Source organism: Solanum lycopersicum, chromosome 9 (assembly GCF_036512215.1).
Source record: "Solanum lycopersicum chromosome 9, SLM_r2.1".
Taxonomy (NCBI): domain Eukaryota; kingdom Viridiplantae; phylum Streptophyta; class Magnoliopsida; order Solanales; family Solanaceae; genus Solanum; species Solanum lycopersicum.
The window spans coordinates 5,168,800-5,185,449 of NC_090808.1; the positions used below are offsets into that span (position 1 = coordinate 5,168,800).

The 16,650-nt window shown below is 33.6% G+C and overlaps 2 protein-coding genes across 2 annotated transcripts; both read left to right on the forward strand.

Moving 5' to 3' along the window:
- Positions 1-3,994: 3,994 nt before the first annotated feature.
- On the forward strand, positions 3,995-6,597 carry LOC101250622 (putative receptor protein kinase ZmPK1). Its single transcript, XM_004246813.5, has one exon. The coding sequence runs from the start codon at positions 4,114-4,116 to the stop codon at positions 6,523-6,525; it is 2,412 nt and encodes an 803-aa protein (XP_004246861.1). The 5' UTR covers positions 3,995-4,113; the 3' UTR covers positions 6,526-6,597.
- Positions 6,598-7,517: 920 nt separating this feature from the next.
- On the forward strand, positions 7,518-14,731 carry LOC101252515 (protein RETICULATA, chloroplastic). Its single transcript, XM_004246373.5, has 7 exons — positions 7,518-8,463; positions 8,572-8,667; positions 8,989-9,209; positions 9,299-9,368; positions 9,509-9,588; positions 13,210-13,274; positions 14,164-14,731. Exons 1-7 carry the CDS (start codon positions 7,903-7,905, stop codon positions 14,355-14,357), a joined length of 1,287 nt encoding a protein of 428 aa, XP_004246421.1. The 5' UTR covers positions 7,518-7,902; the 3' UTR covers positions 14,358-14,731.
- Positions 14,732-16,650: the final 1,919 nt, after the last annotated feature.

Genomic DNA, 16,650 nt, shown 5'->3' on the forward strand with positions numbered 1-16,650 from the left:
AAGTATTTGGTTTTTTGCCAATAGCAGAAATCATTTTACTTTGTTCAATTGTGAAGTAATAATACACATTGTCAACCATATACTTGAATAAGAGTGCGTAAAATGACGAAGTTCCCTGTTTGTCACTTGTTTAGTTATCCAGCTTTTATTATTTTTTCTTTCGAAATGATTAGTTTTTAAAACAAAATAAAATAGTAGTTTACAATAAAGTTTTTATGGTTAGAATTCAGAAGGGGGATTTAGATATACTTATTCATTGATTCCCACCTATAGTAGACCTGATTTTGAGTATATTCTTATTGTTGTTCTTCGTTTGTCATAATTCTAAGATCATTTCGATCCTTTTTTGTATGATTTCTATTATTTTCACCTGTAAGAGTTGGCCAAATAATGGAATGGATTGAGTTATGTGATATAAGGCACTGAAAATATTCTAATTTATGTCGAACGACATGCTTTAAACTATGCATTGTATGTTCAGATTTTAACATCTGATGAAATAAAAGATCTTAAGATCCATAATTTACCTAAGGGCTGCTAATAAATACCCCTCCCCTAGATGTAGGTCCTAATTTTGTTATATATTATGTTCCATTATTTGCTCCGTACAGAGAGCCTGAGCTAAAATTAGGAGCACAAAGGATTCATCCAAATCTTATTTGTCAGAAGTTTTATATATATCTAGGGTAAGATCAACAGAGTAGTTATAAGACTAGTAGTGTCGGTGTGGAGGAGGAGGTGCACGAATCCATTAGTTAGGAAGAGTCGGAGGTTGGTTGTAGCAGCAAGGGTTACGAGAGGTAGATGTAGGCTAAAAGGGAAGGTGGCATGATGTGACACAACTTCAACTTACTAAGTATATGACCATAAATATGAAGATATGGAGGTCGAGGATCACTTTTGAAGATTAGTAAGTGATAAAGTATGGTCGCTCGTTAGGTGGGAGAGGCAAGGGCTTGCCCCGTATCCTCTTCTCCTAGTAGTAGTATTTAGAAATCATGCGACCCTTCTATCAATAACTTCTCTTTCAAGTGGAAGTTCTATCAGAAACAACCTCTCTCTACTCATAAAGATAGTGTAAAATCTGTATTTCAGATCCCACTCATGTATTACACTGAGTTATGTTATTTTATATATATATATATATAAAATTCTTTCGTGTATTTATTTCTTTATATTATATGCAGGTCCAAGGACCAGTGGACCACTAAGAATGCGTGTGTGCAAGGTCATTTCCTTTTTTATCCTCTTTGTTGTCTTGAAAATGACATGCACGAGGCTTTGCATTTGTTAATTAATATAGAAGAAGTTAAGACTCATATAAAAAGAAACATGACTTAATTACTATTCAACTGTGATATTAAGAATCCAATTTTGGTCTTTGAGTCAATGGATTGTACCTTAGAAGTTTAGGTACATGACAATAGGTTGAACGAAATAAATATTTTCTCCGTTCTATTTTTACTTGTTTATTATATATTTGATTTGACATACCTTTAAAAAACTATAAAATATAGGATATTTTACTATGTTATCCCAATCAATTACAATTCATCTAAATATTGAAAAATGAATACTCTCGAAGACATATTTTTAGTATACTGAACAAGTAAAGATGAACGGATGAAGTAAACTGGCCTCGTGGAAACTGGAAAAAATATTCCAGTGGGTGCCCTTTTTCTAAGGCAAATATTAAGACTGGAAAATAAAGCCAATATGGACCAACAGTGAGTGACTTTTGACAAGTTCTCCATGGGAAGGCAAATGCAACTATCTCTCTCAATTATCCCAATTCTAATATATTCCCCACTTGTATCATGAGTTTGTATGAGAAGACTTCGAATATATTCTTTTATACCATATAATTAAGAAACAGGCTAGTTGAGTCACCATTTTTCTTGCTTTCACAATTTCTTTTTATAGGTAGTGGTTAATGACAATGGTTGATTATCGTAGTTGCTCGTGACACCTGATAATTATGGCTGATGATAGTTATAGTGATTGATTATAGCGATATTATTCAATATATAGTAATGGTTGATAGTGATGATTGCTGTAATATAATGATGGATGATTATTATAGTAATAGTTTTTTACGGTAACGATCGAATATAATGGCTAATGGTGATGACTAGTTGTGATAATTGATAATAGTGGTGGTTATGAATGAGAACCGTGGTCGTAAGTAATGAGCGATAATAGTTGATTATAGGGGCGATAGTGATAGTTCGGATAGTCCTGAAAGAGACAAGCCAAGTAAAATAATATTTCGATGCTATTGATTATATAGAATCTTATGAATTAAGCTCAATATATTTTCTATATCTGCCATGTTTACAAGAGAGAATCTTAGGGTATATCATGTTCCCCACCACACTAATTGATGTTGCATTGGCCGAGAAATTCAAGAGCAATATATTTTGTGACAAGTATTGCGTTATATTTATTTTTTTAAATAGTAATTCATATTAAACACTTTCCACATTTTTACTTATTTTTTAATCTAATGAAGACAATTCAACTGTGGTATTAAGACTCCAATTTTGGTCTCTCTGTCAATTAATTATCTCTTAGGAATTTTTAGTTCATGAAAATTACTGGGAAATAAATAAACTGGAAATATCCTGTGAGTTTCCTTCTTCTAAGGTAAAGAGACTGAAAATAATAATTATTTTGTTTGAATCAGAAAAAAAATAAAATTAATGAAAGACCAATTGAGTTTTGACAAAATTAATTTACAATTTCTCCATAAGAAGGCAAATGCAACTTCAAAATGTATACTTTAGAAAAAAAATAAATTAAAGACCGTCCTATACGTTTATTTTTTTGTTTTATGGACCTTTACTCACATTTGCAATATATGGATTAATTCTCCTCTCTAAAATCATGTTTTTTTTAATTAATTATTATTTTATTAACATTATCTTCAAAATGTTATTTATCTTTTAGAGAAATTAAAATAGAATATTATGCACTGTTCACCTTTACTTGAGGTTGTTGCACTAGGAGGAAGATGAAACACTCAAAATATGAATTCATATCAATTTGTATGTAATATAGCTTTGATATTTTTCGTTATGTAAAATTTATATTCTACATAAAAAAATAAAATATATAAATGAACTCATACTGAAATATTAAATTCACCCCTAAATTTTAGATTTCTCTAAGTACGTATTTTGGAGAAGACTTCGAATTCTTTAAAAAAATTAATTCCAAATCATTCAAAAATGGATCAAATGAAATCACTAGTTTTTTTTCTTTCCATTTTTAAAATTTTGTAAAGATGATGTTTCATATATTTGTTATCTCTCCCTGATATATTAAAAGAGAAAAAAAATAAATTATTCTATTTTTTTATCTCTGAAATTTGGATTATGATCTTTAAAACTTACGTAATAAAAAAATCCGTGACTTATTAAGGGATTCTTTTAGTAATTAATGTAAAAATCTGCACGAAAATTATTTTTTTTATATAAATTTTCATATTAATATTCACAAAAATTCTCGTATAATTTACAATTTTTGTGTAATGTTACGTCTATCACTAAACCAAACAGTTGATTATTGCTTTTAATTTATTTTAATTCTTTCATAGAATAACCAACCCTATAATAATGATTAACATCTTTGTCAGCCGCCTTAATGTCAAACAAACACGTCCATTTATGTATTTCCTTTTATCTATTTTTTTTATTTAATACTAATTTGACAAATTTTTTTCTGAAAAATATATATTAAAAAATATTTATAGTTAATAAAATATATACAAATATATATTAAAAATGAAATATACTGAACAAGAAAAAGTGAACGGAAGAGATTAAAAAAAAATGTTATCAAATCATCGTCAATCTTAAATTCCCACTTGCTAATAAATTATTATAGTACTCAAACTTTATTATCTTTGTTCTTTCAATTTGAACCAACTAGGATGTTTCTTTTTTATTTTTATTTTTTTAAATTCTTGAACTAATTATAGATGTTTGACTAATGCTTTTAAATCTTGCAAAAAAAAAATAAAAAAAAATTATTCATTATAAAGCAACCCCATCACTTCTTTCCCATCATCTACTTTTTAACATTTATGATTTTATCCAAATTCTTGAAACCATGAAAAGTTACTATCTTTTTCCCTTTTTAGTTTTTTCATTTCTTGTTTTGTCTTTCCCTTTGATAACAGAATCAAGAATTTTGCTTAAAGGTGATTCTTTTTCAGTTAAAGATGATTCACATTTCATTACTTCTCCACAAAATACATTCACTTGTGGTTTTTACCCTATAGAAAGTAGTAGTAATGCTTATTATTTTGGAATTTGGTATACAAATTCAAGAGATAAAACTGTTGTTTGGAATGCTAAACAAGATAGGCCTGTTAATCTCAAAGGGTCAAAGTTGACATTAAGAAAGAATGGAGCTTTAGTTTTAACAGATGTTGATGATACAATTGTTTGGCAAACAAACACAACATCATTTGATGTTGAAAAGGCTGAGGTTCTTGAAACAGGAAACTTAGTATTGAAGAATCTTGAAGGTGATGTTTTGTGGCAGAGTTTTGATTTGCCTACTGATACTTTGTTGCCTTATCAAAGATTTACCAAGAATCATAGATTAGTTCCTCCTTTGAGGAAAGGGAGTTTATCACCTGGATACTTTAGTTTGTACTTTGATAGTGATAATGTTTTGAGAATGATTTATGATGGTCCTTTAGTTTCGAGTATATACTGGCCTAATCGCGATAGGGATGTGTATGGGAATGGTAGAACTAGTCAAAATAGTAGTAGATTTGCTTATTTTGATGGAATGGGTAGATTTTTCTCAAGTGATATGTTGCAATTCAATGTTTCTGATATGGGGTTAGGGGTATTGAGAAGATTGACTATTGATATTGATGGGAATTTGAGAATGTATAGTTTGGATAACTCGACAGGGTTATGGAAGATGTCGTGGCAAGCGATTGCACAAGCTTGTGTTGTGCATGGAATATGTGGAAGATTTTCGATATGTACTTATGTATCGAAGCCTAAATGTACATGTCCTCCTGGATACGAGATTGTTAATGGAAGTGATTGGAGTAGAGGTTGTAGGCCAATATTTAGATCAAGAAGTTTGGAGTCTAGACATGTCAAGTTTGTGGAAGTTCCTAATGTTGATTACTGGGGTTTTGATCTCAATGCCACTACTCCTTTGTCATTTGAATCTTGTAGGGAATTGTGCTTGGGTGATCCACGTTGTCGTGCATTTGTCTATAGGCGTACTGGGGAGGGATCATGCTATACGAAAGGTATCCTTTTCAATGGATACAGGTCTCCTGGTTTCCCTGGAAGTGTGTTCTTGAAACTCCCTATGAATCTAAGTGCATCAGAATCAGGTCATTTGGTGCTTGAAGGTACTGATACAAAATGTGGATTGAGTCCCGAAAATGTTCTTTTTGGTTCTCCTTCTATGTATGTATTGGATTTTAAGAAGGTGAAGTGGATTTATCTTTACCTGTTTTGTTTCACCCTTGGTGGAATAGAGATTCTGTTCTTCGTGTTAGGCTGGTGGGCGTTGTTTAGTAAACATGGGATTCCTGCTTCCATTGAGGACGGGTATAAAATGGTGTCATCGACTCAGTTCAGGAGGTTTACGTATACTGAACTTAAGAAAGCAACAAAAAACTTCAAGGTTGAGCTAGGAAGAGGAGGTTCAGGAGCTGTTTACAAAGGAGTTTTAGCAGACGGAAGAGCGGTGGCAGTGAAGAAACTTGCAAATGAGTTTCAAGAAGAATTTTGGGCAGAGATGACTACCATAGGAAGAATCAACCATATGCATTTGGTGAGGATGTGGGGATTTTGTTCTGAAGGTAGACGTCAGCTTTTGGTCTATGAATACGTCGAGAACTCATCACTTGACAAGCATCTTTCCAGGGCTGATATTCTTGGATGGAAACAAAGGTTTGCAGTGGCACTAGGGACAGCCAAAGGTCTGGCATATCTTCATCATGAATGTCTTGAATGGGTGATTCATTGTGATGTGAAGCCTGAAAATATACTTCTCGATAGTGAATTCGAGCCAAAGATTGCAGATTTTGGACTTGCAAAGCTGTCCCAAAGAGGCGGCCCTGGTTCAGATTTCACAAAGATTCGCGGTACTAAAGGCTACATGGCTCCTGAATGGGCTTTGAACCAACCTATAACAGCAAAAGTTGATGTTTACGCCTTTGGGATTGTAATACTAGAAATGATCAAAGGAAGTAGGCTGTCAAGTTGGGTGGTGGATGATAGTGAATGTGATCACGAACAAGATTCACAGCTCGGAAAGTTTGTCAGGATGGTGAAGAGGAAGATTCAAAGTGGAGAAGATACTTGGGTGGAGAAACTTGTCGATCCACGACTAGAAGGCAAATTTAGCAAGAACCAGGCAGTGACACTCATTGAAATAGGCCTTTCTTGTGTAGAACAAGACAGAAACAAAAGGCCTACAATGGCCTCAGTAGTCCAAACATTGCTGGACTCTGAAGATGAAACAACACAAATAACATAGAATTTTTCCTTTGTAAATGTAAAGAGTGATTGGAATTTGTGAATGGAAATTGAATAAACCATTTTGTCTTTTCATCTTGGACTATCAAACTCTTATAGTTCTCTTAATTATCCTTCTGCAATCTTGATCATACTAGCTAATTATGTAATGAAAATCTTTCATCTTTAACTAAATTTTTTTAACAAAAGAACTCAAAATACACAAATAGAACTTCTTCATTTAGAGTTTTCAGACAATAGCGCGGCAACTTGTGAAATCTTAAGTATGCAACAACAAGAAGTAGGGTTTGGCAAGGGTAACATGTACGCAACCTTACCCCTGCCTTTGGGATAGAGAGGTTTTCAACCGACCCTCGGCAACCCTCCTCGTTTATTCGGACTTGGGACCAATAATGTGAAATCTCAATTAAACATTCTTCATTAATGTTCCATGTTTCCTTCTTGTGCAACATTGGAGTATTATAAATTAAACGCCTAAATTAAATTACTGTCCTTATTTATGACTAGTGGAGTAATATCATTTAGCCCATGATCACAAACCGAAAAATGTATACTGTTCCATAATGTAAAGTGTCTCGGATCAATAATAAAGTTGTGTCTATATAACTTATAGATCACTAATCATGTCTTGAGATGAGTTTTTGAACTTTTTTATGTATTGTTGCTGATGCAACAGAAACATATGATGTGTATACTTTTAATATAGTTATCACGAAATCTAATCTAAATATCATTACAATTTTCGAATTAGATATATTGCTAATATATGAGAATTAGCTAAGTAATCTTATTGGTCTAATAAGGTTATTTTATTTTTAATATGTTGTATTGCCTACAAAGTTGTCTAAGTTCACATCGTATTAAATATAGTACATGTTTTCCATATACATATATTAATTTGGTATGACTAAGTATTTACGTTTCAAAATCAAACCACTAGAAAATAAAGTTTTTTATGTTCAATTACAAAGAATTTTTTTTTTGTCCACGTTTAAGTCACTCAAACAAAAATCTCACTTCCTATTTTATATATTTTATACTTTAAAAATAAAGGCAATTTAAGGTGACACTCTTTTTGTCAATCATTCAATGGAAAAATCTAATTTTTTATATGTTCCTCTGATTCTCTCATGCACCCCCCCACCCCACCCACCTACCCCTCCCCACCGAACACACTGTTGTGAAATTTCTACTAGGTAAACTGTGGCGAAATAAGTAGAGCTTAACCTAGCTTAATCACACAGTCATCATCAAATCTTGACTCATTTTGCTTTGTTGCTGCATTCTTTCATTTCTAGGCTTTATTTGGGAAATCCCAGAATATTTGTCGACTTTTCTTGAATTAATTTGAGCAAAAAACTTGTGGGGTTGGTAGAAAATGGCTGGTTGTTCATCAGGTATCAGGTCATCTCAGTTTACATCTCTGAAAAATGAAATCTTTATCATGGGGTCCATAAAAGACTCTAACTTTACGTTTGTTAAGAGACAAGATTTTGTGGGTATGAGGAAAATCGGTTATTTGGTTTGTCAGGAGAATTACAAGTCAAGATTTTTGGTTAAGAGTTCATTGAATCCAGAGGGTAAATCAATATCTGGTGTTAGTGTAGAGACAGTACTCAAAGAGAATGATACTTATTCTGTTGGGAAAGATGTAAGTATTCTTGATGCTGATAATGGTGGTGATGGGGAGGGAGATTTAGCTGTTGGGAATGGTGGAAACGGGAAATACCCTGGTGGTGGTGGTGGCGGCGGAGGTGGTGGTGGAGGGGACAATGGAGAAGGTGATGAGGAGGAAGATGAATTTGGGCCATTACTGAAGTTTGAGGATGTGATGAGAGAGGCAGAGGCTCGTGGGGCTACACTTCCTGCTGATATGATAGAGGCTGCAAAGAGTGTTGGGATCAGGAAGCTACTTTTGCTTAGATATTTGGACTTGCAGGTAAAAATTGATTAGGTGAAAATGATTAACCTGCTTACAAAATGGTTTATTGGAAATGTTTATTTTGATTGTATCTTTGATTGGCAAGTCGTCTTTTCGTGAATGTAGGGGTCAGCTTTGCTCGGCACTGCAATGAGGTCGTGTGCTATGCTGCGGAACAGAATGTTGGCTGATCCATCATTTCTTTTCAAAGTTGGAACTGAGGTTTGTGTAAAAGCTTGATTTTGATATTGCTGTTCTGTAAATAAATCATTGAGCTGTAGTACAGTAGAAATAGTTGCTCCTCGAGCTACTGCTATTAGTGTGCATTGTGTTGTGTCTGTGATTCTGTTTACATATCTTACGACTTGGAGCAATTTGTTATATAACCATGCTAAACTTGCATTACACGTGGTGAATTTCTATGGACCTTGAAATCACGCGGCATCTTACCTACTGTTCATTGTTTTTTTGTTTGGTCATGATTTTATACTTGATATGCCTTTTAACTTTGAATTCATGGGTTCCATTGGTTCTGTGATGTAGATAGTCATTGATACTACTTGTGCAACAGTAGCAGAAGTTCAAAAGAGGGGCAAAGATTTTTGGGCGGAATTTGAATTGTATGCTGCAGATATGTTGGTTGGTGTTGCTGTCAATGTAGCTCTAGTTGGGTTGCTAGCACCATATGCTCGAATTGGGCAACCTTCTGTATCTCAAGGTTTTGTTGGTCGTTTTCAGAGAGCTTATGGAGCACTTCCAAGCAGGTTTTGACTTCTGCAATCCGTGTGATATTATTGCATCTAATTTGAGCACTATTTAGAAGATTTTCACTTTAATTACTCATCTGCTGCAGCGTTTTTGAAGCTGAAAGGCCAGGGTGTAGATTTTCATTGAATCAGAGAATTGCTGCTTATTTTTACAAGGTAAAACTTGCATAATTGAAGTATATGCTATAAATGAATTGCAGCATGTTTGTTTACATATATCATTCTCTCCTGTTCCTAATAGTTCTTTTCATAAATGCATTCAATTGTGTAACTTACAGTTCTTCATATTTCTTTAGGGCATTCTATATGGATTCGTTGGGTTTGGATGTGGTATCATTGGCCAAGGAATTGCAAATATGATAATGACTGCCAAGCGGTTTGTTTCTCTCTTATATCACTAATACTACTATTATGGCTATTATTTGTTATTGTTGTTGACTGTTGTATTTCATGGTTTAGTTTACATAGATGCTGCTTGAAGATATTGTAAATTTCTGTCTTACTCCTTCCTGGATTTGAACTCGGGATTCATCGGGAACCAATGATCATACTTTTGGATATTCACAAACTAGAATTCTTCATTTCGAAACTCGAACCCCTAAATGTTGCCTTGTTTTAAAGTGTTCAACTTCTCCAGTTAGAAATGTATATTTGAGTTGTCAAGACAAAGGGAGGACCCACATGGAGCCCTATGGGAGTTCGAGCAATCATTGTCTTTGATGCGGAACTTTTATTTTATTTGAACAACTAATACGACAAAAAATATTATTAAGTCTGAAACTAACCCGATTTCTAATAAAACACTGATATATATACATTGTTATCGCTGAATACAAATTACAAGTATAATACACACAACAAAATAATAACATAGTAATTACGGATAGATTAACATAGAAGAAGGTAACTAGAAGGGGATGAGATACTAGAAGAGAGAGGGATGAGAGATAACTGAAAGTCAAAGCTCCGACATAATTTTCATAACCGTTCTTCTAACTCCTAGTCCTTTTTTTAGCAGATGGTTATTGGGCCTGGATCCCAAATAAAAGTCTCTAATAGCCCATAGGCCATTACAGAGTCAACTTGATTCACAATAAAGTCAGCACCCATGAACAAAATAGACTGGTGGGTGCTTTGGTTTGGAAATGCAACAGGGAGCTCCATACCTCTGGCTGTCGCAGGATTGAATCCTTCTCTAGACCATTTTGATACTAATCCCCTCAATGTTTTAATTTCTCTCCTTCAACTTTATTTGCTTCATTTTGACTTTTCTGCTTTCCATTTTGTTCTTTCTCAAATTTCGTGACCCATTCTTCTCTAAAAATGAATTGGTCTTTTCCTTTTCTTCTTTTATTTTAGTGCTTCTTTTCTTTAATTTCTTTCCCTCCAAACCAAAACAAACAATTCATCTTCTCCGATTATAGAAAAATCATGTACAGTTTAAACCTTTTTGTAGTTAAATAAAAACTCTATCTAAAGCTGATAACTTTGCGCTGATGTCATGTTCTATCATGCATCCGTTTACTTGGTGTAGACACCCGATGCATGTAATTTTATACTGATATTATTTATTGTGTATTCAGTGTATGAAAATCGTGAAGGATAATTGTGAATAAATTCTCCTTTTTAATTATAAAAACTAATTATAGTATGTTGTTGAGTGTTTTCACATTTAGTTTTTAATTATTTCTGTGCTTAACTTTGTGGCTGTGACAACTGTTGCTAAAGAGAGTGGACACCCATTACTTCAAAATTCAAGATCCGCCATTATCAGGATATCAGATTTTTTTTTCCTTCGCACAAAGAAGATATTACATTTTTCATTGTTTTTCGATGAACTAGTTCTAATACCTGATATGTAAGGACTAAGGAGGTAACTTTAGGAACCAAACCATTGCATTTTTTTTCACCCGTTCTTTCCTAATCCGGATTTAATGGCTGTCTTGCCATCCTCTGGTTTTGTTTTCTAAATGAGAGCTGTGGATGTGTAAGAGACAATGGTTATACAATTCGGTGGAGGACAAGGTCAATGAAAAAGGCCTTGGCGGTGTTTAGAGGGGAGGGGACAGGAGCAAGGGGATGGTGTGTAGATTCAAAATGGATCTGTCACAGAGAAGCTTTCCTCAGACAAGATAGGCAAGTAGCTGTTAGTCTGTAGACCCGTTGAAGCAAGCCCATGGTGCTTCACTGCTTTGATAAGGAAGAAGGAATCTTATCAACTGTAATTCTGGTTGGGCATGGAAAACTGCTGGAGTTTAAACTGAAGGATCTGAGAATAATTCTTTTGCCCTCATAGACTAGTACATATGTAATGTGAGTCTCGATGGTCATGAGCCCACACAAGACCGAACAAACCTGTTAAAGATATGCATAATGGGTCAAGCTGTTGTATCAACAGGGATATAAGGGAAACAAACTAATGGCTATGGGTTCATGTAAGAGACCAAGGCTTATATCTGTCTCCATGTTCTGCCCTAGCAAATTTTAGTAAGTTCAGGATGTTGCTGGGAACAACATTAGTGAAAGTAGCCCAGTAAGAACATTTGAGAAGGAAAGAGATAAAGTATTGATGGCAAGGAGGAAGTAAGAAGATTGTGGGGGTACCAACACCATGTGACTAATCAAAATTCACAAGAAGGCTGGGTGTGAAAACAAAACCTTTCAGCCCGTAAGTGAAGGATGGCTGCTTAAAGAAGTGGTATGATTACGATTGATGAGATAGGAGCTCAAAAGAGGGGCATGAAGCATCATCTCCTTGGATTTTTCTTTGAAGAAGGAAGAATTCAACGGTGAACAGACTGGATGCCCTCATTTTGCAATTCCACTAAGCTACTGTTTAAGTGACGGTGCAAGCATCAGTATTAATTGATCAAAAAAGTAAACCATAGCACCCAAGGGTGTGGCCTAGTTGCCCGTGAAGTGGTTGGAGAACCATGAGGTATCAGATTTGTATCTCAGCGGAGGCGAAAATACTGCATAGATGATTTCTTCTCATCTACCGAGCCTTGGTGTGTAGAGGTAGAGCTACCCGGTACCTGTGCTGGTGGGAGGTAGCAGGTACCAGTTTCAACTTAAGGCTGGAATAGTCAAGATGCATAAGCTGGGACGGACACGACCATCGCTAAAAAGAGAGTAAACCAGGAAAGAAGTGACTGTAATATCTTTCAGTATCCATTGTCAAAAAAATATGATTTAGTATCTTGTACTGAGTGTTTAAGTTTCAACTGGTGTTTTAGTTTTTTTATTATAGAATTACCTTTTTTTTAATCTCGTCTTTGCATGGTGTCTTGTTTACTGATGCTGATGGAAAAATTTATTCCGACAAGTAAAAGAATCAGGGGAAATCAGGTTTTTGCTGATAGTAACTGAATTATGAGAAGTCGAGGTGACCTCGTGGATTTTATGGGTTGACCCATTGCACTGAAGTAGATATATCTATTATACTTCTTTTATCTGATATGTATCTCTTCATCTATTTCTTAACTGGTTCATATTAAGTTAAATACCTTTCCCTAAATTTTGATGGTTTCCTCAGAAACCATGTCCTTGTCTAACCCTTTCCTGATTCATCATAAGTGGTGTGCTCTCCCAGCATCAAAATCTTTATGGGACATCACTTGATTAGTGATGTCCGAAAGGGCTATGTTAGATTGGTCAGCTAGTCATACTGGTCTAGTGTGTTGTAGTGTTCTCCCAGTTATTTCATAACTACAAAAGGATCAAGAAATCGGACTGGCTGATGATATTACACGAATATCAAAAGTAGAACCTCGAAAGCTAAGTTTGTAAGGAATATTTGTTAGGCACAACAATTTTATTAATCTTTAGGTTCTACATTTCATGGTTGAACCCCCGAGGTTGAGCGGAGTCCACTGCAGATTTTCTTTCCTGCAGCTAATAATTTGTGTAGTGTGACAGTTTGATGCATGAGTCTGTATATGCTGTTATCGTTGATCAAAGTAGATATTATATTTCTTTTAACATGTTTGTATATCAGGAGCGTCAAGAAATCAGAGCACGATGTTCCTGTTCCACCTCTTGTAAAGAGTGCATTACTTTGGGGTACGCCTTCACTTCATTCCTATATGTTCCTGCTTTTGATAATAAATTTCCAAACCTTTATCTACCAGCTACATTATGTATGCTGCGTGCTTTACTTTATCCGATTCCTGTTTATCTCTTTCCAGTTCTTCCTGTATATTATCATTGAGTTGTCTTGTTGAAAATTCTAGACTGTATTATAGTACTTGTTACGTTGAAATGCTGAACTACTTCCATTGAGATCATCTTCTGGTAATTTAACGATTCCTTGCATCATATAGCATTTTTTCCACAAAATGAATTAAGTCAATGATGATATTGCAGACATAATATTGTAGTATAGGGGAGATTTACAATTTTTCGCAGTCAATTATGATATTGCAATTTGTGTGAGTGATGAAGCAATCAAGAAATCACATGTTTCTTTTCAAAATTTGACCTTATATCTGGTAAAGGTTGAAAATTTTGGGTTTCGGGGTGGCCCAGTGATTTGGGCTTGGGACTTCCATATTGGAGGTCTCAAGTTCGAAACCCCTTACTAGAGAAAATAAGGGGCTTGCCTTTTGGGTCGAGCTCGTCGCACCGGACTTGCCTAGTGCTGGTTATCTCTCCTATGTGATTTGCGAGCATAGGAGCGGGGGTTTTATCCTGTGCACACCCAAATGGATAGCGGCTGCGATTTCTCTTGTAAAAAAAAATTAAAATTTTGGACTTGAATCTTCAAATTGTAACTTCCACTTCCTATCTTCTGAATAAAGTAAAAATGCACATTCTATTCTAGTGTTTCTTGAATCATGTTGCATTTTAGCTTTTCCTTGATGCCTCGTCATTGCAAGCTGCATTTTTTTTCTATGACCTCCATCTTACCTGCCTGCCAGCACCAATTTGATTTCTGGATCTGTTATGTCAGGTGTTTTCCTTGGAGTTTCTTCAAACACCAGGTTACAGATTGTGACCGGATTAGAACGTCTGGTTGAATCTTCTCCAATGGGAAAGCAGTTTCCGCCTGTTGCAATGGCATTCACAGTTGGTGTGCGATTTGCCAACAATATATATGCTGGAATGCAGTTTGTGGACTGGGCGAGGTGGAGTGGTGTGCAGTAACTTTATGCTTCTTTTCTCTTTCGGGCATTCTCAGCGAGGATCATCAGTGTTTCTTCACTCGAAATCAAAACCTTAGGGTTAGAGATGGAGGCGACTTATAACTAAGCCAACTAGTTTTGTCACTTGTTTGTGCTTCTAGCTCAATAATTCCATCCTTGTTGTATTCTAGTTGATGAAGTGAGTTTTGGTTACATCAAATATCAAAGGAAACATGTTTGCTCCATGTGATGTGTGAGCTTGAGACACGTCACGAGTTCGAACCCTGTATTTAAGTGGGGAAGGATGGATCTATTATCGTTGAGTTTCTAATCAATCGTGAATGATTCTAATTTTATGATTTTGAAATAAAGTAGAAAATAGCCCTCTTCAAAAAAGATCTTTCAATTATGTCTCGTTATATGTGATATTTTTTTAAAAGTGGAAAATATTTTAAAATGGGCGATGATAACATACTAAGTGTAGTTTCATAAGTTAGGTCTAAATTAAAGACATATTAGTGTGTATGTGGCTTGGGGTGGACATGGTATTGACATATACTAAATATCATATCAAAATAAAAAAATTCTGATATTATATTTTTGATATATATTATACCATTAACCATCAAAATCAATCTTTAGAATATCAAATTATGTTTATTAATTTAATATAATAATATAAAATGTTATAAACATCGAAAATCAAAATTACTGAACCAAAACCTATGGTACGAGTTTGTCAAAATTCTAAAGCCTAATCTCAACATTCTTTCGTGAAAAGTAGAGCCAATTGTAATGAAAACCCTTTTTTCACGTTTTTGGAAATAATTTTGTAGATAATATTCATTCATTATATAATATATTCAAAATAATTTTTGATCTTAAATATATCTTATAAATATTTTAAAAAAATTAAAGAGAGAAACTTGTTTGAAAATAAAATGAAGACTTTTGAAACTTGAATTCTTAAATATGTCATAATATTTTTATGATTATAAAAAAAAATTAACTTTTAATCTTAACCATTCCAAAATATTTGTATGGCCATAAAAACATTCATAAAGAATAAAGGGAAAATGCACAAGTACCCCCTCAATCTATATTCGAAATTTCAAAGACACATCTATATTATACTAAGGTCCTATTACCCCTGAACTTATTTTATAAGTAACTTTCTACTTCTTTTCGGCCTACGTGGCACTAGCTTGAAAAAAAAAGTCAACCAGCGGTGGATCCACAAGATAGTGTCACGTAGGCTGAAAAGAGGTAGAAAATTATTAACAAAATAAGTTCAGAGGATGATAGGACCTTAGTATAGAACAAGTATATCTCTGAAAATTCGAACATAGATTGAAAGGATACTTATACATTATCCCAAAAATTAAAAAAATTGAAATACATTGTTTTCAAATTTCACTATATAAAGGCATCATCCTTTTCTAAAATATGCCAATAATAAACTCACATAAATTTGAATTAGATAAACTATTAAAGAGAAAATGACTTTTTAATTTTTATTTTTAGAAAGATAAAAATGTACCATAAAAGAATATAACTTTATCAATATTTCTAAGCGTTAAAGATTGATTTCGAACATTACAAACAAAAAATAAGGAGCAGGGTTCTCTTCTTTATTTTTTATTTTTTATTTTTATTAAGTATTTAATGTTCATATTTGAATCTCGATTAAATTTATATTGCATAACAAATATAATAAGCGAATCAAGATTCCCTACTAATAGTTTTTATATATAAAATTCTAATTTCAAAACTTATCCTATTTATCCTATAAACTTTTATAAATATAGAAGTCATCATTTGCGAGGTTGAATTTAGGCAATCAATTCTTGTCCATTCTTTAAATTTTAAGCAGGAAATTCAAAGTTCATATTCTTATTTTGGAAGTATTTCGAATAATGATTTCGATTACAAAATTATAACTTTTTTTTTCAAACAATATTCATGTCCAAATAGCATACTAGCAAGTTTTTCTACTTCAACCAAACAGTCCAAATGTATACTACTAACAAAGATACTAAATATATAATCTCCGTGTTTCAATTTGATTGTTTTAAATCTTATTTTTAGTCTATTTAAAAAATTATATATTTTTCTTTTTCTAATTTTTTTATATGATATATTTAAAATCATAAGATGAAAAATCATTTGATACATTCTATATATTTTTCGTTTAAAATACATATTTAATAATTTATTTTATTGATACAAAATTAAAGTTCGACAAATAAATTGAAACCGAACAAATTATGTGCCACTTACCAAAAAGTTCCATTAGAATATTCCATTCCTTCCAG